This window comes from Sprattus sprattus (genome assembly GCF_963457725.1).
Source record: "Sprattus sprattus genome assembly, chromosome: 13".
Classification (NCBI taxonomy): Eukaryota; Metazoa; Chordata; class Actinopteri; order Clupeiformes; family Clupeidae; genus Sprattus; species Sprattus sprattus.
The window spans coordinates 3,645,041-3,668,207 of record NC_137911.1 but is presented as its reverse complement, the minus strand read 5'-3'; the positions used below and the strand labels follow the sequence as shown (position 1 = coordinate 3,668,207).

The 23,167-nt window shown below is 39.7% G+C and overlaps 1 protein-coding gene across 1 annotated transcript; it reads left to right on the top strand.

Annotated features, from left to right (window-relative positions):
• Positions 1-1,684: 1,684 nt before the first annotated feature.
• lrrc74a (leucine rich repeat containing 74A) lies at positions 1,685-22,227 on the top strand (the record flags this gene model as incomplete). Its single annotated transcript, XM_080849689.1, has 12 exons — positions 1,685-1,837; positions 2,079-2,186; positions 5,008-5,101; positions 5,192-5,241; positions 5,323-5,404; positions 5,515-5,600; positions 16,505-16,699; positions 17,154-17,249; positions 17,592-17,735; positions 17,927-18,031; positions 20,800-20,885; positions 21,642-22,227. The coding sequence occupies 12 exons, from the start codon at positions 1,685-1,687 to the stop codon at positions 22,225-22,227; spliced, it is 1,785 nt and encodes a 594-aa protein (XP_080705815.1).
• Positions 22,228-23,167: the final 940 nt, after the last annotated feature.

The following is a 23,167-nucleotide window of genomic DNA, read 5'->3' as shown; positions in this document are numbered from 1 at the left end:
ATCTGCAACATCTTTTTTTTAAAGTGGATCAGTAATATGCAGCAACCACCCTGTCTCTGGTGCCCCTCACACCATTGTGGCTGCCCGTGCCAGGATTGTTGTGGTACTCTTCCAGGACCGCCTTCTTTTGTTCATCAGACAGAACAACCAGCCTCATGTAGCCTACTGTCTGCTGGGGCCAGTATAGAATAACTGATTGTCTATTTAGAAAGGGAAAACAGACATGTTTTACTGACTTGCTGTCACGCCAGCGCTGAGCCCTGCTCCTGCAACGCCCCCTCCTTATTCAATTCACCTGCCTCAGTCAACTTTCCAATCTCCTGATTGCCTGATTATCTGGCACCTGTCACTCCCTTCACCACTATATAAACTGCTCACTCCCTTCACTCCCTGGTTCGGCCTTGTTGCAAAATGACTAATCTTCACGAAGCATCAAGTTCCTGACTACGTCTTCCACGATCTTTCCTGCTCCGTTCCCCAATTTCCACGTCTATCGTCATCTCACCTCTTACGCTCCTATTCTCCAGTGTTTCGTTATCTCCCGTTTTTGAGTTCACCGGATCATCCCTAGTTTAACATCTGAGCGTTATTTACACTAGCCTGTGTTATCTCGAGCTTTGTGTTTATTGGTGTTTATCGTCATCCCGGTTTGCTTGGGCTTTATAACTTCTGAGCGTTATCCCGTTTTGGGCTTGTTCTTCCGTTTGTTCCCCTTGTTACTGGTTGTGTCCATTTAACTAATGGTGTGACCGTTAAATCTTCTGCTGTAAATGGTATGCCTTATCTGTGCCATTGGTTATCAGACAATGGTAATAGCACCATTACTATCTATTCTGCTGGACATAATCTTCTTTAGGCCTACAAGCTTCTTTTTTTTGCCTTTTCTTAATAACGGTCTTGTTTGACCTCAGGTAGTAGGCTTACTAGTAGGCTAATACATGGTATTGTTGTTGTTTATGTTCTATTCACCAGCCCACATTAGAAGCAGAAATGGTTTACTTGTCTGTTTTTTCTATAAACACAGTCCAGCCAGACTTGAACTGAATGTGAGGAATTCCTCATTTCTGAATTAGTATAAAGGCTGAACCTGTTCAAGAATCCAATGGCTTAACCCAACACCTAGAGTAAATATTTTATGATGCTCTTTCCATTGGTTAGTACAAGTTGTGACAACAAGGGTAGCTAAAGTTTCACAAAAGGTACGGTTGCTAAGAACATATTCCATTCATTTTGATGGAAGACATTGAAGAGACAGTAATACTGCAGTTAAAAACATGATTACTTCATATAATGGACAAGCAGCAAGAGGAGATTAACCAGGCATGCTTGTCAGTAGACTCCCTTAGCCTTACAGATTGGGACATCTTACCCCCAGTCACCCAACTGGACGATGATGAGTGGGACACAGATCTGGAGCCTGAGGGTAAGACAATAAAACACAATCTTTCTATCGTTTGCGTTCAGCTTGTGAAATGGTATAGAACCCTTTACAGATATAATTTTGAATGATCTAAACATTACATCTGTATATTCATACACATGAATTAAACAAAACAGACATGGCTGTATCTGATACAGAGCAGGTTATCACACCTTATGAATGCAAACTAAACACCAGTTCATCATTTCATTTCATGTTAATGATTCTCTTCCCCCACCAGAGGTCAGGAATAGCAGAAACGACATGTCAGTCAGAGAACTATACTTGGAAGCCTGTAAACTGGTTGATGTGGTTCCTGTCTCCTATTTCCTGCGTCACCTGGGTTCGGATAGGCTGAACCTCACACACCATGGCCTGGGGCCCTTGGGGGCCAAGTCACTGGCCATTGCCCTTGTGGTGAATTTACAATCTTTCAATATACTTTGTCACTCCAATGTGTCCATGGTTTCCTGTTGATATAAAAGACTCCCAGTTTAAAACCACCAGTCCAACGATAAACTTTGACAATGAAATAGGCTACAAAGCATCAAATCTGTCCGAACAGATCACTGCATTACATTCGACATCCTCTAAATTAAATGTTGTGAAGCACAAAGTCTGCATTGATGTAAGATTTATGTTTTCTGGTTACTTGCAGACTGATATGCACATCACCACTCTGGAGCTTGCAGACAATTATCTCCTAGCTGAAGGGGCAAAGTATCTTGTGGAAATGCTAAGAGCAAATTTTACCATCCAGAATCTGGTGAGTTTGTGAAAGCTACAAAGCCGTTTTCATCATAAGTTAATAGTGTCTATGTTGTACCTTATATTTACAGTTTGGTGACTTTAAACTTAAACTCTGTATTAAAGGAAAACTCAGTTTCAATTTGTTTAAGTATCGACAATGTTAAATGCTAATGCTTACATCTAGAATAAACAGTGCCTGAGGGAAGCGTTTTCATCAAGAAAGGAAGTGACACTCCATTCTGTTGAAAGGAATAACGTGATACCAATGTTCATTTTTGTGTAATACTATTCTTGCTTCAGTCAGTTGCGTGCATATGGAATTGAACTACACAGATATTTTTGCACAGATAGTTTAGTTCTATTATCATAGTTCAGTTCTTAATCATGTAAAATAGAGTTTGGATCTCAAGGTTGTGAAAACTGCAAAGTGTCACATGGGTAGTCTGAGGAATAAGGTGACCAGACGTCCCCGGTTTCCGGGGACAGTCCCGGTTTTTCGTTTAGAAAAATACAAACATTACACTGTTCTGGAGGTGTTTATGTGTCTGAATTGAAAATGTCCCCGGATTTTGTCGGATTCAGGGTCTGATTCATTTACTTGCTGATTCCAAAATTGAGCCGTTTGGACATTGTACAGTCAACCCTTGTATCATATTGCCTTATGTCCAGTAATGTTGACTGAGATGCTCATTTTGATTATTGAGATCCACAATGGAGATATGAGTATTTTCAATGCCAAGCTCCAAATTTCAGTCATTGCCACTGATAATGTTCAGCCTTTAAAGTACAAAATATGTACACTTTGGCTGAAGGTTTAGCATTTATGTTTCATAATAGGCTTTTCATAAGAGACCAAGGTTTCCAGCTCCCCATTCCATTATTTAGGTGTTTGCCTTTGAGGATATGGCACTCAATGTAAATTTACTGGAACCATTTGCAATAAGGCCTGTGTTTGTGTTGAGGCCCATGTTGATATTTTAAAAATAGAGAAAGAAAATGATGATAGGGTTACTCAGAGTGTTGCCAAACAGAAGGAAGAACTGCATAAACAACAGCTATGGATTATGGGTAATTGTACCATTGAATGACAAGAGGGCCTTAACTTGCGCTGTATGTTGTGTCTCCAAAGCTGTACATCGTTTAATGTCAAGAGATCTGGAATGGACGTGATATAAGTTAACCAGGTAAACAAGAACAAAGATGAGCTGGACATAAGGAGAAACCATCAAGACCTTTTATCCCTTATCCAATAAAATCTGTAGTGCCACACCCAATGGATAAAGGCTAAAACCGAACCTCCATCCAAAACTCTATTTACCCTTGCTCTACTTTTCCTACTTTGGCCTATGTGAATGCATACTTTGGTACATTAATGATATATTATTATATGGCAAAGACAGTACGAGCGTTCTGATTGGCTAATGGGTAGTCATGACAGACGGGTATTGACCTCCTCGCCAGTCTGCTGGTCTGATACAGATCTTTTTTGCCCTCTGCAGCATCTTAAAAATTAGGGATATTGATAGACATCAAAAGCCATGAGGAAATTCAGAAGCAGCGAAAATGTGTTATTAAAAGTGTTGATGAAGACTAGACTACTATAGCTTGAATATCTTGTGTTGTTACTTGCCATTTTAGCTGAGCCATGTTCTCCGTTTTCTATTTATCATTGTAACTTGAAATTAGCAAGTCATTGGTTGCTAGGCAACGCCTAAAACAAACTGTTTCGTGTAGTGGGAAGGCTTGAGAGCTGAACAAAACAACATGATTTTTATTAACAATTACCATTTCTTTTCATTTAAAAAATGAAAGGAGCTAAAACTGCCATATTATAAACAACTTACTAACCTCAAACGTCTGGTCATGCCGGGAAATGCCAGACTGAGGCTTTGCCGTATCAACCTGGCTATCGCATGACCTCACTCTGGGTTAGTAAGTAATTATTATATTAATTAAATATATATTATATGGGATTCTCCTGTTGTTGAACTGATGTTCTTTTAGCCATTCTTCTTTATCCTACCACCTTTGTGACCATTAAGGCCGGTACTGGTTGTGTGTGACACCATTTTATATGATGTGCCATTCTGTCTGTGTGCTTGTGTGTCTGCGTGTGTGTCTCTGTGTTAAGGTGACCAGATTTCTGAGACGAAATCCGGGGACAATTTCAGTTTAGATACGTTAACAACTCCAAAACATGTAATGTTTTTGTCTTTGTAAGCGAAAAACGGGGACACTGACTGGAAAAACACATTTCATTTGTGTCTTTTAAGAGACACAAGAACATACGTTTTTTTTTTTTTTAGTTTTTAGGTCATGTAGGCTTAGGCTACCCTTATTCTAGGCTACGTGAATGGTGAGACTGTTTTTGCTTCCTCATCTTGAACGCAACCCACTGCCATAACATCAGCTGTTTTACTAAACTTGACAAAGACATCTTTAGTGTAATGTTATAGTGATAAAATAGACATCTGACAGCCTGGCACAGGGCTATTTGAAAACGTAGCCTATACAATATAAAACGAAAACGTTCGTGTTCAACGAGGCTGTATCTAAAGATTCTACAGTGCTGCATATTCCACCAATCAAAAGAGCTTGCTGCCCTGGCTGCTGGCTGGCATGTTTGAGCCTGTGGCGTGTAGGCTACGCAACTAAACGTTTGTTCATTGTTTTCTTTCTTTCTAATTTGTATCCCGGGTCTGTCTGTGAAAACCGGGGACATTTCCGGGGACAGCTCCAGCCGGGGACAGGCCACCCAAAACGGGGACTGTCCCCGGAAACCGGGGACGTCTGGTCACCTTACTCTGTGTGTGTCCGTGTGTTTCTGCCTCACTCAGGACCTCTCCAATAATCACCTTCAATCTGCTGGAGCTGAGGCCATGGCAAAGATTTTACTGGAAAACATTTCTATCAGATCTTTAAAACTGTCAGGTAATGATGAATGCTGAAAAAATGCCAAAGAGAATAAGTCCAAGTCAGAAATAAAATGTAAGATATGGCTATTTCTTAATGTCCAAATAGGGAATGGATTCATTGAGGATGATGCCAAGTTTTTTGCTGATGCCTTGGCGGTAAGTTGGTGAGCATGCCAAGGCTAATGTTATTTTAGTCAACCACAACTTGTTTCGGTGATGGCTTGTTCTTTTCAGCAGAATAACTACAGAGTGAAAGAACTGGATTTAAGTCACAATCTGTTTGGTGGGCGCGGGGGAGATCATCTGGGCCAAATGTTAGGTAAGGTAGAAACATTTTGGTAAAACAACAAACCAGCTTAATTTGAAAATATACCAGGAGGTCTACATAAAACATTGTCAACTTTTGTTATATCTGATTTAAATCTACAGCCAACAATGAAGGCTTAGAGACACTAGACCTCAGCTGGAATCATCTGCGAATGAAAGGTGCAGTGGCTTTTTGTGCAGGGCTCAAGGTGTGTAATATAACATACATACATACATACTTTACATTACTGTACACATTCTATATTGATTGGGTCTTTGGTTATAATAACATCAAAATAAACACATTAAACATGCGCTTAAACATAAATCAACACATTAACACAATATAAAACACATAAATCAACACACGAACATATAAGACACATACGCACTAACACATACAGTGCCCTCCACAATGATTGGCACCCTTTGTCAATGTGACCAAAACAGGCTATGAAAAAATATTTGTTTGCTGTTTATCTTTCACTCAAAATATTAACAAAAATCTTACCTTTTCATTGAAATATATATATATTTTTTTTCATTAAATAAATACTATTCTCCTAAACAGGTGTGCCACAATTATTGGCACCCCTTAATTTAATGTTTTGAGCAGCCTCCCTTTGTCAAGATAACAGCTCCAAGTCTTCTCCTATAATGGGTGATGAGGTTGGTGAACACATGGCACAGACCTGAGACCATTCCTACATACAGTATCTCTGCAGATCCTTCAGATTCTGAGGTCAACACATTTGCAGATTCTGCTTCAGCTCTTCCCACAGATTTTCTATGGGGTTTAGGTCTGGGGACTGTGATGGCCATGGCAAAACCTTTATTCTGCTGTCGGAGAACCATTTTTGTGTTGATTTTGGGGTGCGCTTCGGATCATTGTCCTGCTGGGAGGTCCAACCACGGCCCATTTTAAGCTTCCTAGAGGTGGGCTGTTAGGTTTTTATTTAATATCTGCTGGTATTTGATGGAGTACATGATACCATGTATCCTAACAAGATGTCCAGGGCCTTTGGAAGAAAAACAGCCCCACAACATCAGAGATCCGCCACCATACTTCAAAGTGGGTATGGGGTGCTCTTCTGTATGGCTATCTGTCTGTCTACGCCAAACCCACCTTTGATGTTTGTTGCCAAGAAGCCTTATTTTGGTCTCATCTGACCATATAACTCTAATATAAAAGTCTGACTTACATTTGGCAAACTGTAGTCACTTTAGTTTGTTGTTGATTGACAGCAGAGGCTTTTTTCTGATAACCCTCAAAAACAGCTTGTGGTGATGTAGGTGCAGTCTGATGGTAGTTCTGGAGACCTTCTGACCCCAGGACTTAACTAACCTCTGCATTTATCCAGCTGTGATCCTTGGAGATTCTTTTACCAGTTGAACCATCCTCCTCACGTGCGTGGGGTTAATTTACAGATAGGTCCTCTTCCAGGCTGATTCCTTACATCTCTTGTCGCTTTTAACTTCTTAACTATTGCCCTGATTGTGGAAGTGGGTATTTCCAACTGTTTAGATATTTTCTTATTTCCCTAAATCTGGATTTTAGCAGCTCAACAACTTTTTGTCGCACTTTGACACTGAGTTCTGTTGTCTTTCCCATCTTGATAAATGACTAAGGGTATTTGGCCTGTGTCGCCTCATATTTATACCTCAGAAAAGCAGGAAGCCATGGTTGACCACTTAAGAGTTCCTAATGAAACAGGTGAACTCGAAAATATAAAACATGACTGGTAATATACTTCAGTTAGATTTTAATTATAGGATTTGTTAAGGGTGCCAATAATTGTGGCACCCATGTTTTGGAGAAAAATATTTTATATAATTTCAAAAAAATAAATTCTTTCAAGAATTTTACTTGGATGAAAAGGTAAGATTTTTGTGAATATTTTGAGTGAAAGACCAAGATGATAAACAGCAAAGATATATTTTTTCATAGCCTGTTTTGGTCACATTCACTAAGGGTGCCAATAATTGTGGAGGGCACTGTATAAGACACATACACACTAACACATGAAGGACACATACACACTAACACATACAGTATAAGACACATACACACTAACACATATAGGACACTTACACATAGTTCTCCTTCCTGTGATTTCTCCTCCGGGTCCATGCTTCTGTTCCATTATTAATTATAAGGCTAAATATACAAAAATCATGCCATATTCTACCAAACTGTATTTCTGTCCTCAGACAATGTCTTTTCTATGAATAATATTTTTTTATCAATCCATTCCATGTCTGCATGGCAGGCCCCATTTTACTCAAAAAAATGGAGGAGGAAGAGTCATATTTATGTATTTTACCTTTAGCATAATATACAGTATTCTAGATATAAGCTTGATTTCTATGAGGCCCATATTTTTCTTAATGCTTATTTTATTTGTTAGATGCAGAAGTGTTTTCCAATTAAATGTTTGTATCTCATGTTAAGATCTTTCCCCCAGTTATCGTATTATGCTCCTATTAAATAGTTATATACCTTACCTATCAATTCCATTTTTTCTATAAATAACTACCCAATAGATGCTGGTAGCACATCATAGTTTAACACAACATTCTTCAATAACCAGCTTTTCAGTTCATCAGGTTAAATGTGTTTTTAAGCTGTTCACATGGGAAAACCCTATTGTGGGATACAATATCCGTTACAAATTCCACTTTTGATTCTAGTTAAGTTATGAGTTTTGCATGGGAGCGGATGGATTGTTGCAAAGATAGGTATTATTGGGCACACCAATGTAAACCCCTGAGATGTTTTCATGCTTCTAAAGTTCTATTCATGACTAAACTACAGGTTCTGATCTTACGTTTTTTTAAATAGATATAAACAAGTTATCTGGCCTAAGTCTTATATATTTATCCATGGTTCCTCATCTGGGGCCGTATTCACAAAGCCTTTTATCTTACCACTAGGAGTGCTCCTAACTCGCGCTAAAACCTTTTACGTAGGAGTAATTTCTTAAAAGTGATTCACAACGGCTCTGAGACCTACTCATACTAAGGATAATACCAACTCCTAAGCTTAAGATAAAAACTCCGTTGCTATGGATGACGTCCATTCTCATGCACGAGTTTAGAAGCGGTGCGTACGGTGATTGGTTGCTGACAGGTGCTCTCATTCAAAACTCAGTCCTAACATCCCCCTAACGATCCCACTAAATCAACAGAAAATAAGAGAATAACCTAGGCTTCAAATGAAGTCATATTAACTAGTTATGGATAGTGCACTTAGCAGAATGCACACGCATGATGACAAGTTTGTGCATCCAACAAGAATGACGCTTTGCACGTTAGAGAAAGAGAAATTGCCGAAAAAAACACGGAAATTGCATGAAATCAAGGGAGTAATAATTAAAGCTCCCTGCAAACTATTAGGTAATCGCCATATTTCCAGCCCTTAAACACTTCAAATATCAGTCCATACGGCTCTTTAAGTCCTCCTGTCATAATGGACGAAACGAGGGCGAGACGTAAGAGAAAGTCGAACTGGTCCCAGGACCAACTGTCCATGTTGGCCCAGAGTGTGCTGGAGAGGAAGGGAGTTATAAAAGCTAAATTTGGCTGTGGGGTGACAAAAAAGAAGCGTGAGGCATGGGAGGACATACAGCCGCGGAAAAAATTAAGAGACCACTTCAAAATTATCAGTTTCTCTGGTTTTACTATTTATTGGTATGTGTTAAAGTAAAATGTACATTTTTGTTTTATTCTATAACCTACTGGCAACATTCCTACCAAATTTCAAATAAAAATATTGTCATTTAGATCATTTATTTGCAGAAAAATGACAATTGGTCAAAAAGACCATAAGGATTGAAAAAGACCATAAGGATTGAAAAAGCGGACTGGAGGTTCTTCTAAGTTCGTCTTCTCTGATGAGTCCGATTTCACAGTAGGTGCAAGACTCTCTGGCTTGTAGGCCTCTCCAGGTCTGCGTCTAACCATCAGACGACCATGTGTTGGGCAAAGCTGAAAATTGGACTCATCAGAGAAGACGAACTAGAAGACCCTCCAGTCCGCTTTTTTCAATCCTTATGGTCTTTTACAAACCTCAGCCAGGCAAAGTACAACGTTGTCCCGGAAGAAAAACTTGCTTCCTTTAGCTCTGACAATGTTCCCCAACTCTGAGAAATGTTTTTTCCAGCAGGGCAATGCTCCATGCCACACAGCCAGGCCAGTAAAGGTGTGGATGGAGTACCACCAGATCAGGACCCTGTCATGGCCAGCCCAATTTCGAGACCTGAATCCCATAAAAAAACCTCTGAAATGTGATCAAGAGGAAGATGGATGGTCACAAGCCATGAAAAGAAGCCGAGCTGCTTGAATTCTTGCGCCAGGAGTAGCATAAAGTCACCCAACGGCAATGTGAAAGACTGGTGGAGAGCATGCCAAGACACATGAAAGTTGTGATTTTAAATCAAGGTTATTCCACCAAATATTGATTTCTGAACTCTTCCTTAGTGTAAGCATTAGTATTGTGTAGTTTAAAAATGAATATGAGCTTGTTTTCTTTGCATTATTCGAGATCTGAAGACACTGCATCTTTTTTGCTATTTTGACCAATTGTCATTTTTCTGCAAATAAATGATCTAAATGACAATATTTTTATTTGAAATTTGGTAGGAATGTTGCCAGTAGGTTATAGAATAAAACAAAAATGTACATTTTACTTTAACACATACCAATAAATAGTAAAACCAGAGAAACTGATAATTTTGAAGTGGTCTCTTAATTTTTTCCGCGGCTGTATGTGTTAACATAAATGCTTCATTCCCTGCCGTGTGTCGCTCTGTCGATGACTGCGAGAAGCGGTGGTATGCGCTCCAGTCACAATGTAGGATGGAGATTGCGGAGTGGACTTTAAAAGAGCCGTCGCGGCTACAGGTATTGTGTCACCAAAATAGGCCTCATGCGTATACTTGCATGTTGTAGTTCAACTGTGCTCCCGGTTGTGGATTGAGGAAGGGTGTCAAAAGCCATGTCTTGCATGGATGGCCACTGTCACCCAACAAGTGGCATCCAGCAGGTACATGGTGCCGCTCAAAAAGCTGGCGCAGACCGCGCTCTCCATTAAAATGCGCGAATCGTGAGTAGATCCAGGCCACTTCGCAACAATATCCATGATTGTGAAATTTGGATCAAACACTATCTGTGTATTAATTGAATGTACCTTTTTGCGGTTTACAAAGACGTCCTCATCTCTGGATGGAGCAATTATTTTAATGTGTGTTCCATCGATGGCACCCACGACACCGGGCATTCCTGCAAACGCCATGAAATTGACCTTGATCCTTTGAAGTAGGCGATTGTCCAAAGGGAACCGGATAAACTGTTGTACAATGTGTGGTCTACAGAGTGCGGTGATTGTTTGATGAATGAATCGGCTTACTGATGATTGCGATATTCTGAAGTCGTCTGCGTTGCAAAGTTGCATTTTCCCCGTAGCCAAAAATCTTAATGTTATCAAACATTTAACTTCCGGACTGATTGGGTTGTTTCGGATAGTTGGAGACGTGATTGCATCCCGCACTAATTCTAGTAAAATGTTGATGCCTTCACGGTTTAAACGATATCTTCTCAACAATTCAGAGTCGTTCATTGTCTCCAACACGTTACGTCTGGCTTCAGCCATTTTAAGACTTTTTGTGAATAGGTCTTAGTGACTTAGGAGTCCTCATGAGGAGTTTTAAGCTGTCCTAGACTTAGGTGCTACTTTTAGGGATAAAATATTTTGTGAATTGCTCTTAGTAAAAAAAAAATAGGAGTCCTAAATTTAAGACTGACACGCCCATTATTTTTAGGAGTTTCTCCTAAATTCGCCACTTATGAGCTACTTTTAGCCCTAAGATTCTTTGTGAATACGGCCCCTGATCTATGAATGATAAGGTTGATATAGAAGGCTTGTGATAAATAATAGTACAGATCCACATTTGGAAAATGAAGGCCACCTTCTCTGCTGTGTTCTGAAAAAGTTTTCTTCTAAGTCTGTGATACTTATTAGACCAAATAAACAAAGTAAATATCCTATAACATTCTTGAAGAAAAAGCTTTTAGGCCATCAACGTTATCATCTGAAAGGTGAACAGAAATGTAGGCAACCATATCATTTTGATCAGATGTAGCCTACCGATTAGATATATCTTTTGTGAATGTAGGTTTACACCAGTGACGTGCGGTGAGGTTCGCAGCTGGTGAGGCACAGAAACCAGAAGTGATTACGTCATTCCGATGTCTAGTTGTTTAAAAAAAATAGAAATGTTTACATGTATTTATGCTTATGGTTTAAAAATTGTCTTCTCACCAGAACTGAAAAAACTTTGTTTTATTGTCTAATACTATTACTTTTAAACGATTATTATTATAAGAAGTTATGCGGCTAAATAGTCAACTGACTTTTACGAGGCTATAGGCCTACAGCTAAACGTACAATCGGTGTGGTAATTGAACTTTTACACCGTGTCAAATAAGATATTTATAGTTACAAGGTAGCGTATGTAGCCCTCCCACCAATGATATGGCTCATTTCAATTTGTCTAGGGAAAATATAACCTTTTACACAACTCGGCAGTGATGGGCAGTAGCGTCACTACTTGTAGCGACCCTACTAGCTTAACTACTTGTCAGTAGCTTGGCAGAAACGTTGCTATTTTTGCTACAAAACCAACCAACTTTTAGCTAAGCTCTTTTATTGATCAAGTTCCGCAGTAGCGTCCTCGAAAGCTAATTTATCCTGGACCTTTCTGATGTTCATTCATAACAGGCTTCCCTGCAGCCATCAAACACAAAAATTAAGCAGTACATCACTTTAGGCGAGACGAGTGAAAATAGATAGATAGATATCGTCATTTCAAGTACACCAGACGCTGCTCATACATTTAAAAAGAATTCTCCGCTAATTTTAAATGGGTAGTTTGCATGCAGATTCTAGACAACCGGATAACTAGAATGCTGTTGATATTTAGATACAGATACTTTTTTTACAAGAGACGAGTGAAACTAAATATGTTTTCAGATGCCTTCTTTGTAATCCAAAGAAAAAGTTCCTGTCAACGTCAATGACATCCAACACAAACATACGAACACACAAATTTCATCCATTCAACCGTTTTTATCTGACTGACAGTTGTGTTGATGCCTAAAATTGCATTGACTTGGCATGCAGTTTGTTTAACTGAAAGTAGCTTCTAATGTATCAAACTACTTTTGACAGGTTTATGATACTTAGCTTGCTACTTTTTTTTTTAGTAGTAGCTTCTGTGTAGTGAAGCTGAATTTATTGTAGCGTAGCTGATAGCTTAGCTCACTACAGAAATCAAGTAGCTTGCCCAACACTCAGGGATTAAAATTAACTTTTTTCAACACCGTCCCGGAACCGTCCCGAAAACCATTTTCAACCGTCCCGAAACGTCCCGGAACCGTCCCGAGTTGGCAACACTACACAGTTGAACTCGGACACTTGAATTCGAACGGTGCAAACCCATGCCACCGTTGTGAGCGACTTCCATCGCTTTGAGTGGGCGTGGTGTAGCGTGTGGAAATAGCATGCAGTCCAACTGTCAAAGACGACACCAAACAATCTCATTGGCTGCTGCCGGGAAATATCGCTCCTCATTTGCATAAGTTTCAACATGTTCGAATTTTCAACGGACGCGTCGCTCAGATCGCTAATTTACGTCACAATGGATTGGCTCCCATTGAAATGCATTGGGTTTAGAGATCGCGTCGCTCACAACGGTGGCATGGGTTTGCACCGGAAGTTGACAGTTACATATTTATTTGCACAACGTATTAACAAGCAAACAGTTAAACACCAGACATAGCACACAATACCAAAATATTCTACTGACCGGTATAATTTAAAGTTGGTGCACTCGCAAGCTCGTAATCCATTCACGGTTCCCCTGCACCTAGCAGCCTTTAGCGAGGTTTGTGTTGCCCATATGTCCCGTTGGAAAACATGAAACACTCCAATGCAAGGTCCCAACCTTCGGTCCCGTCGTTTGAAGCAAACATTTTAGCTCCGGCATTGGTCTCCCATTATCAATCATTTCTTGTTTGGACCAAAAGTCCAGTTTTGAGAACTGCTTCAGGTTAGCAATGTAATCTTCCATTTTCGCTGTCAAGCTCAAGAAGTGAAGAAGAAATCCAACGTCAGATTATATACCCAACAAGTGCCCTCTCGCTCGCCTCCCTTCTTGAAGCAGTGGTAGTGCGTGCCTCCATTGCAATATTTTTCAATGCGTTTTCAGCTCAACTCAAAAGGTTCTACGCTTGCGCACGCATGCGTAAAACCCAGTTTGGAGTGATTTCGCAATCCTAGGGGAGGCACCATAGACATGTATAGATAGACGCCGCCTCCACTGCTTCAGCCCGTTGCCTCGGCGAAACGCGTCGCTGCCATTTTGGCAGAGGAGCTCTCTGCCGTCAGAGGTCTGTCAGACGTGTCAAACAAGCGCAAGTTGCCAGGAGCTGCGGTTTATCTGGATAAAAATCACGATAACCTTTTACATTTCGCAACCAATTTCATGGAGTATTCAAGGGTTTATGCTCTACGTGAAGTGTGTGAACAAGATTTGCCTCTACGTTACTTTGAATCTCGCTAGTTAAATCGCCAGTCATACATGTGCATGGGTCTATGATAAACGCTCACTTTTCTTGCACAGCCCGTGCACTTTGAAAATACTAAGATCTATAAACTATCGAAATAGGGCTTCTTTAGTTACTACGTATTGACCATCATTAAGAGAAAGAGCATACATCAAATAGTGAGAAACTGGCAGTCAGTGTGTTTTTCATAGTTTAATAGTTCCTTTTCAAGTATGTGCATTAAGAAACCTTGAACAGTGCAATTGGCAATACACATTTATTTCACAAATCAACATTACAAAAAAAAGCTATATATTTCTATAGCAGTAAAAATATTCACATCTCAATATATACATACACATCTCAATAGTTGAACTGTAATATAAATAACATAGCATATATATAATACAATATAATATAATGACTCAGTATAATGTGCAATGGAATAACATATATATGATATATATAATATGTGAAACAATATAATATAATATATTTTAGGTATATATTCATATTATATAATATATATATATATATATTATATAATATTATATTTGTACATTTGTGCAATTTGACATAATATACAATCATGCTCATAACATTTTCACATCTATGTAGTGCAATTGACACAATATATAATTTCACACAATATATGATATAATATAATAATTGAATCTAGGCTAGAACCCTTTAAAAAGTATTGTCTTGCTGAGCTTTTTTCGACTGTTGCCAGTCTGTAATTGCAGCGTGCTCAGTTTTGCAATGTAGTGCAGACTGGTCTTGTGAAATACAGACACAACCAATGCCACTTCCCACTGTCTCCTCAACTGCTTTATTTGGGAAACCTTAAAATTGCGAGAAAGGTTAGCTAGCCAGTCAGTCAGATTCATAATACAGATGTATCTTTAAAAAAAAAAAAAACATTTAAAAAGAAATAGAAATAACGTTTAAAACGTCAATTTCGGCCGGCGACTGACTGCAGGTGCATCTCACAGGTGCATGTAGAGTATCGTGACATTTTTTCCGTAGTTTCATTCATTACGTGACACCTTCATATTGTAGAACCATTACATATACAGTGGCATGTTTTTTGTTTTAATCTAGTCTCTTTTTTAAATACATCACAGAGAGAAATTAAGGCCAGTCGCTCAGCCGAAACGCAGCTTTCCGTCGCGACCATAAATGCTATATAATTACATTATACATACATTGTAATTACTCACAAGCAAGTAGTGGTAGATTATATATATATATATATATATATATATATACTGTATATCCTATAGCCTATTTCTTGACAATATTATCTCCTGTTGACGAACGATAGAATAAGGCTTTGCTCACCATGTCCATTTCACGTTAGACTAGCTATAGTCTGATTCTGGTGGCAACTTAGCTGTCTCAACAGCTCTTAGCTCTCAACATAACACATGATCTACGTGACATGACTGAATATTACAATTACAAATAGAAACCATTGTTTAGTCTTACTTGTGAAAGGTAATTCCTTGCGATCTTGTTTGAATCGTCCTGACGGTGGTGCACCCCCAAGCGGCGCTTAGTTTAGCAGGCATCTTCACTCCGGAGACGAAATAACTCCTGTAACAAAATGGCGCCGACGATTTATGCCGTCCAAGGCCGAAGGGGGCGTCTACCTATATGATGTCTATGGCCTACCCTGCCCATAGACTCCAATGCATCTGCCTCCCTTGACGGCACGCCCATGTTCATTGGCTGATCACTGTCACTGGGAACCGGAAATGCTCAAATTCAGCGATTTTGATAATAAAAATGCTCGAAATGATCGGAATCATGCAGAAATGACACTCTTAACACAGATAACTAGAGAAATATGAATATTTATTTTATAATACATAAATATATATGATTATTATAATTTTAAAAAAAATATATTTAAAAAAAAAAAAATTAAATATTTTTTTAATATTTTTTTTTTACTTTTCTGCCTCCTATGGGCTCAGATACACATACGCGTTTTTGTAAAAACGGGACGCGAGCAAATGCATTGATTCCTATGGTACGGCGCGTTTAAAGTGTGCGCCCCTTCTCCACCACGCGTTGCGGCTTTGAAGCGTTTTTTAGGTGCACTTAAAAGTTGAACTATTCTCAACTTTCCAGCGCAAGGCAGGGAAGCGCACCGCTTCTGTTTTGGCCGCCGCACTTTGCCAAGGCGTTACTGAAGCGTTTCTGCCTGAAAAAAGACGCTTATGTGTATCTGAGCCCATAGACTGCACGTCCCTGGTTTACACTCTATAGTCTACATTAAAGCTATTATTTATTGATGCGCCGTTAAGTGTCAAATCTTTCCAGAAAAGTACTTTTTCATGGACACCAGGCTGGGGATGTCAGTTAATATTTGATTTCGACATATTCATATTATGATGTGTTTGCACTTTCAAAAATAAATACTGTGACATTATTTGGCATACAGCAGGAGAAAATGATGGATGAATTTTTTATTTATTTTTTAAAATCATGACCTGCTTAGGTGAATATGACCTTGAAGTACTTGGACCTGTCATGGAATGGCTTTGGTAATGAAGGGGCTCTAGCTCTTGGGGAAGCACTGAAGTTCAATAACACACTTCTGCATCTGGATCTTAACCACAACCGGATCACTAATGAAGGAGTTAGCATGTTCTGCAAGGGCCTTGAAGCTAACGAGACCCTTAGGGGGCTACAGGTGAGTGTGAGTTTGAGTGGGGGAGTGAGTGCTGCTATATGGAGGTGATGGCCAACAGACAAATAGGATCTAGGACTGAGCTTAGTGAATTCATGGGATAGGATGAGGGTAGTATGGCCTTAAACATGTATAGTGGGTAGAAACCCAACATTGTTAGGGAAGGAGTTAGTAGCTCCTTATGTATTGAAGACATATGTGTCGTTCCTCAAACAACAGAAGGTGTGTGTGTGGGAGGGGGGAGCAATTGGGGAAAATCATTATATGTGTTTATTTTGTCCTTTGCCAAATATTAGGACAACGTGCCAAAGTATAAAGGTTACGTAAGTTACAGAAAGGCCTGGAATTACTACACATTTTGACACAACATTGTGCCATTGCAGATCATATTGTTCTCACTTCCTTAAAAATGCACTTCTGATGAGAGCTCTCATGAACATGCACATTCTGTCCACAGTTGGCATATAATTCCCTTACAGTGGAGGGTGCACTGGCTTTGATCCATGTTGTCAAGAACACCCCCAAAACTGGTTTAGAAGATATCAATATTTGTGTAAGTCTCCTTTCATCATTTCCATATCATCACCATGGAATATATCCTCACCATAACCTTCCAAATCCTTGAGGGGGTAAAAAGGTCTCCACTTGTAAAAGTCCAATCCACACAACTTAGGCATATACAAATGTAGTGACAACATAGGCACTGAATTTACCAACCAAAAAATACTGTTTTGAAGGTAATGTTTAGCTATGTGTCCATATCCAACCCAAAGTGTCATAATGGAAAACCTACCAGCCCTATTCCTAAAATATAAGTTTAATACTGTCACACAATGTACATACAGAGTGACTTTTATAGTTTTGTTTTCATTTGACACTCTTTGCTCTCATGTAGAATGTGCTGGTGAATGAAAATTTTGTGCAGCTGCTGGAACTAACTTGTCAAGAGCACCCAAACCTTCAAGTTCAATATGGGGGTGTCGGTGGTTTTATAGCCAAGAAACCCCCAAAACGTCTTGATCCAATGAAAGTCATCCAGGTATGTTTTGTAAAATATTGATAATATATATACAACAATATTGATTGATAATATATATACAACAATGTGGTTCATCTCCAGAGGTCTTCACACGTGATCATTAAGTTGGAATGTATGTGAGGAAAAGTAAATCCCTTTTTGGGAGTTTCTCAGTAGATAACTGAGCATTATATATTTTTTCTTAATGTGAGGATTACCTTGACCACCGTAAACTGCGCTTGTGGGACTTCTTCCGAAACATTGACAAGGATGGAACAATGCGTGTTCCAGTGTCAGACTTCAGAAAGGCTGTTCAGGTATGTGCCCAATAATCTTATGCCCGTTAAGGAGGAATGAGTGTTTACAAATAATCTGACTCCTGGCTGGTCCAAACTCATTGATAGTTCAGAGCAGAGGTGGAGAGCTGGACAGTTGGAGAGAACTGTGGGCTTTTGACTAACCGCATTAATTTCATTATTAGAGCCACATACCTCCTAAGACCCGCCCATTCATTTTTGTCCTCTGTGGAGGACATGAGTCTGAGGACTTTAAGTTAAGCACTATCAATGCAATCTTTTTGAGTCCTACTGTACAGTGAAGAGGACATCCTGGGCTTTCTAGTGAGGTCACAATTGTGGGTGTGTGGCAAACAGAGCACATGGACTTTCTTTTCAAAATAGCGGCAATTGCACCATCCACATTTTATGGCAGGAAGGGTGGAAAGTTACCGATTTTTGCAGACATTATGTTTCTTTTGATAATAATCTAATTGTTTCTTCAATATAAGAGTCTTAACTACAATTTAGAAAGATTTCAGAAATGTACAGTCATTTTAACCCTTTGAAAACACAACTTTTATTTAGTGTCCTCTGTAGTGGACAGCGGGACGTACTACCACTTCCTAGAGTACTGCCAGTTTTAACCACTTTCCATACTCTAGGAAGCAGGAACTGAGTGAGGCAGAAAAGATATTACTAAGAATTGATGCAGGGGAGTCAGATTTAGAGCTGTCAGGGGATGAGGAGGGCCAGGCAGTTGAGCTGGAAGGTGAAAGCTCAGAAGAGGACATATCAGCTTTGGAGGAGACTGAGCAGGGAGAAAGAGACGCTGACGGTCCATTATGTGTTGTTAGTTGTGTTATTGTATGTTATTTTTTTAAATGATGTTCCAGTGTTCAGATATGTTTCCTCCAATGAACTAGTTCTTTATGATGATGAAATGAAAATACATTTTAACCAAAAAACACAAGAGAATTCATAAATTGTTTTGATCAAGCAAGACCCGATGTCCACTACAAAGGACAGATGATAAAAAATAAAGAAATATATTTTTTGAAAAAAAAAATATTTGCAATATGCCTCTTTCAGCCGCAATACTTAAATTATCCCCAAAAAATCTGAATGTCAAAACCCTTTTTCCTCCGGGTCTCACTTATGATGGCCTCCCAACCTCCACAGAACCTCAGTCATTGGGTGGGTGGCGGAAACTGTAAGTTGTGTATCAGTGTTGGCTCATTAAAACATATTCTGTCTGGTTGTAAAACTAGCTTGACCTAGGGTCAAACAAGGCAATGGGGTTGGCCAGCACACACAAGACCAGTGGAGATACTGTAGGTGTTGGAGCTTTGTAGCTAAATCAACCTCAATGCTTCTCTCTAACTCTTACCCTAACCTGGGTTTGCATCCAATTTCTACCCTTACCCTAACCCCTTACTCTTCGTACTCCCAAAGGGGGTAACCCCCTCCCACCCCTTACCCTGGACAGCTGGAGGCATGCCATGTTATAATGAAATTGATGTTTAGATACTTAGCAGTGGATTGTTCAGAAACTGAGATATTCATGTGAAATCTTTTTGTATATCTTGAGATGTATGTCTTTGTCCCTGGTGTTGACATGTGTACTGATCCATCGTGAGAATGAAGGGGGAGGGTCTGAGTCACCATAGCCACTGTTGAGCCTTCTGGAGGTGTCACAGGCCTAATTCAATGAAACACTGATGAAGGAAGGTGTCCACTTGACAACCCCAGTGAATTGCTCATGAAGGCATCTTGTTGTTAAGAACTGTTAAGCATTGTTAAGCATCGGTACAATGTTTTATAGTGCTCCCTGTTGTGATAATACTTAGGGTAGTTGATGGGTATGAGTATTTGAGAGGTATGGTTTTTCTGTTGGAAGCAAACAATAGCACAAGGAATTGAACATCTTTTTCTGTGTATAACAAAAAAAAAGGCTTTTCATGCTGTTTCCATACTTACATGACTTCAGTCATATGCGCTAAAAACATAATAATCAACCTTTGCAGTTTACACCTTATGTTGATGGAGACTTTACATTCTAAAGTATTGACATCCCTAGGCAAGATAAGCCAAAAAATAGTGTTGATATCACAATACTATAGCCTCTCATTTGGCAGTGAAAATAGCTCAACGTCGAGGTGGATTTGATTTGACACTACCTGCATTGAGGGTTTCAATAATATTCCACCTCTAAGGTTAAAAGTATGAATAAAACCAATCCCAGTGCATCATCTGCAATTTAAACTTTATTTATCAGGCACACAAACATCAAACTCGCACAGATTATAACATATCTATCATCAGCAGCTCCATAGTGGTTAGTAGCAAGTGTTGGGAACATTTTGCGTTGCTCGGTTTTGATTTCGGGTTCCTCTTTACTGTATTTAAGCTTACATTTGACCATGTTTTCAAGATAGCAGAAGTCAAAGAAGCAGGTGGCCATTCATTACGTTAGCAAAGCATTACTCTTCCAGCAAGTCTGGTGGACAAAAGGGAAACGATACTTTTTTAACTGGAAAAGCTAGTGCACACTCTCTGCAATAAGACTCCCTGTAGCCATCCTCAGTAGATTTTGGAGATCAAGTATTTTAGGAGCTGTGACTATGGAATACTTTTGTAGGTTTTTTGATAGGTGAACATGTTCCAGAATCATCTATAACATGTAAAAGACACACTGTATTTTAATCAAATACTATCATCCATTTTAAAACATCTAATAACCATACACTACTAATAGTATTACATATGATATGAGTGTGTAAACTGTGCCACCTATCAATCTTGTACAGCAATCCAGCATTCCCTTGGACCGGTTTCAGATTGAGGAATTAATCCAGAGGCTGGACAGAGAGAGAACAGGCATGGTGGACTACAGGTGGGCATACTTCACATGGATTGAGTGTACAGCAGTCATCTGACAGTTTATCTGTGTGAAAATCATTATAGAGTCATTGAAGAAGTAAGACAGTGTAACAATTTAACACTTTTTGAGGTACTTTTGGTATCATCTGCAAATTAATTTTGGATTGAATATGGTCACTTGAAGTAGACAAACACACATGCCATTCCTACTAGTTGTCCAGGCTATGCACTGTGTAGTCCTGTGGTCCAGGCTATGCACTATGCAGTCCTGTGGTCCAGGCTATGCACTATGCAGTCCTGTGGTCCAGGCTATGCACTATGCAGTCCTGTGGTCCAGGCTATGCACTGTGTAGTCCTGTGGTCCAGGCTATGCACTATGCAGTCCTGTGGTCCAGGCTATGCACTATGTACTCTTGTGGTTCAGGTTGGAACACCCTGTGGAAAAGTAAGAAAAGTCTTCACAGCACGTCATCTCCAGCAATATTGCCAAAAGATACGAGTTAGCAAGCTTTTATAAGTGGTCATTTGGCTGTTGGGGATGTTTGCAAGGTTTTTGCATGTTTTTGCCTCGCTAGCTTTAGTCCAAAACTCCATCATGCTGCTTTATTTAAATGCGGTGAATGACAAATTAAAACTTCAAAAATGTCATTACATTTTTTGTTTTAAACTTTTAAAAATAATTATTTCGGAAGATATCCCCACAATATAAATTATCGCTTCCTTGACCGTGATAAGTAAAGTCTAGCCTTCATCTACTTTTGATCTTTAGGGGCTTGGCTGACACCAGGAAGCAAATGATGAGAGACCACCGGCGACAGCTTCGCAAGGTGGAGTCAAGGCAGAAAAAAGAGAAGCAGAAGAGCGAACGCATCCTCAAGACCTTTCAGAGCGCTGTGGAAGCCGTCACCCCCCACAGCTCCCTGGTCATGTCACCAGGGGGCGCCAAAGATGACTCCAATGGGCCTCAGCATTTCTCAGCCACCCCACTCAGCTCCTGGCACCACATCGTCATGTCCAACAGTAGCCGCTATTCTGTCACTAACCTGAGTAGCGAGCATGTTCACCTGCCCATGATAGGCGGCACCACTTCTCAGTGTTCACCATCTACCCCCGCTATGCGCTCCTTCTCCCAGCCCAATCTCTATGCTGATCTCCCTCACTACACTCATGTCAAACCCACTTCTGCTCAAGGCTTGCTCTCCATCTCCAATGTGGGCAAGGACAGTTACAAACTCAGCCCAACTGCTAACCACTTAACCAGGTCTAGGCCGGCCCTGAATAAGGCTAAGGGCACAAAGGTGAAGAAGAAGAAAGCCAAAAAGCATATGGAGAAGAAAACTCAGACATTCCCCTGAAAAATGATAATGACAAACAGAAAATGTTCATACAAAATCTTCTAAAAGTCCTTTGAAGTCATATCTGAAGTAATTTCAATCATATGCAGCTGGGTCAAATAAGTATGGAGCAAGTCACCATTTTTCTCAGTAGATATATTTCCAAAGGTGTTATTGACATCACATTTTCACCAGATGTTGGTAACAACCTAAGTAATCCACACATACAAAGAAACCACAACAAACAAGTTCAGAAATTAAGTTTCGTGATATAGTGTGAAATGACACAGGGAAAAAGTATTGAACACATGAAGAAAGGGAGGTGCAAAAAGGCATGGAAAGCCAAGACAACAGCTGAAATCTATCAGTAATTTGAAAGCAATCTGGCCCCTTGCAAATTAATATAAACTGGTTCAGACCCAACTGATGGCCTATAGAAAGGTGTCTCATTACCAAGGTGTCACACAAGAAACATCTCATGATGGGTAAAAGCAAAGAGCTCTCAAGACCTTTGCAACCTTATTGTTGCAAAACATACTGATGGCATTGGTTAGGGACGCATGTCTAAACTTGTGAATGTTCCAGTTAGCACTGTTGGGGCCATAATCCGGAAGTGGAAAGAACATCATTACACCATAAACTGGTGAAAAATGTGATGTCAATAACACCTTTGGAAATATATTGACTGAGAGAAATGGTGACGTGTTCAATACTTATTTTACCCGCTGTAAGTCCTGTAATGTTGCTACAGAACATACACAATAACTACTGAGGGATCCATCAGAGTATGGCCTGTAAGAAGGGGAGGCCAAGGGACAGGGACGAAGGGGAGGCAGACAGGAGAGCTGATGGGTGAATAGATGCATGCATTTGTCAAAGAGTAAACATGCAGCAAATGGTGAGTTAATACAGCTGAATAAAACAAATTTGACAAACTATTTTTTTTATCAGTAAAACAGTA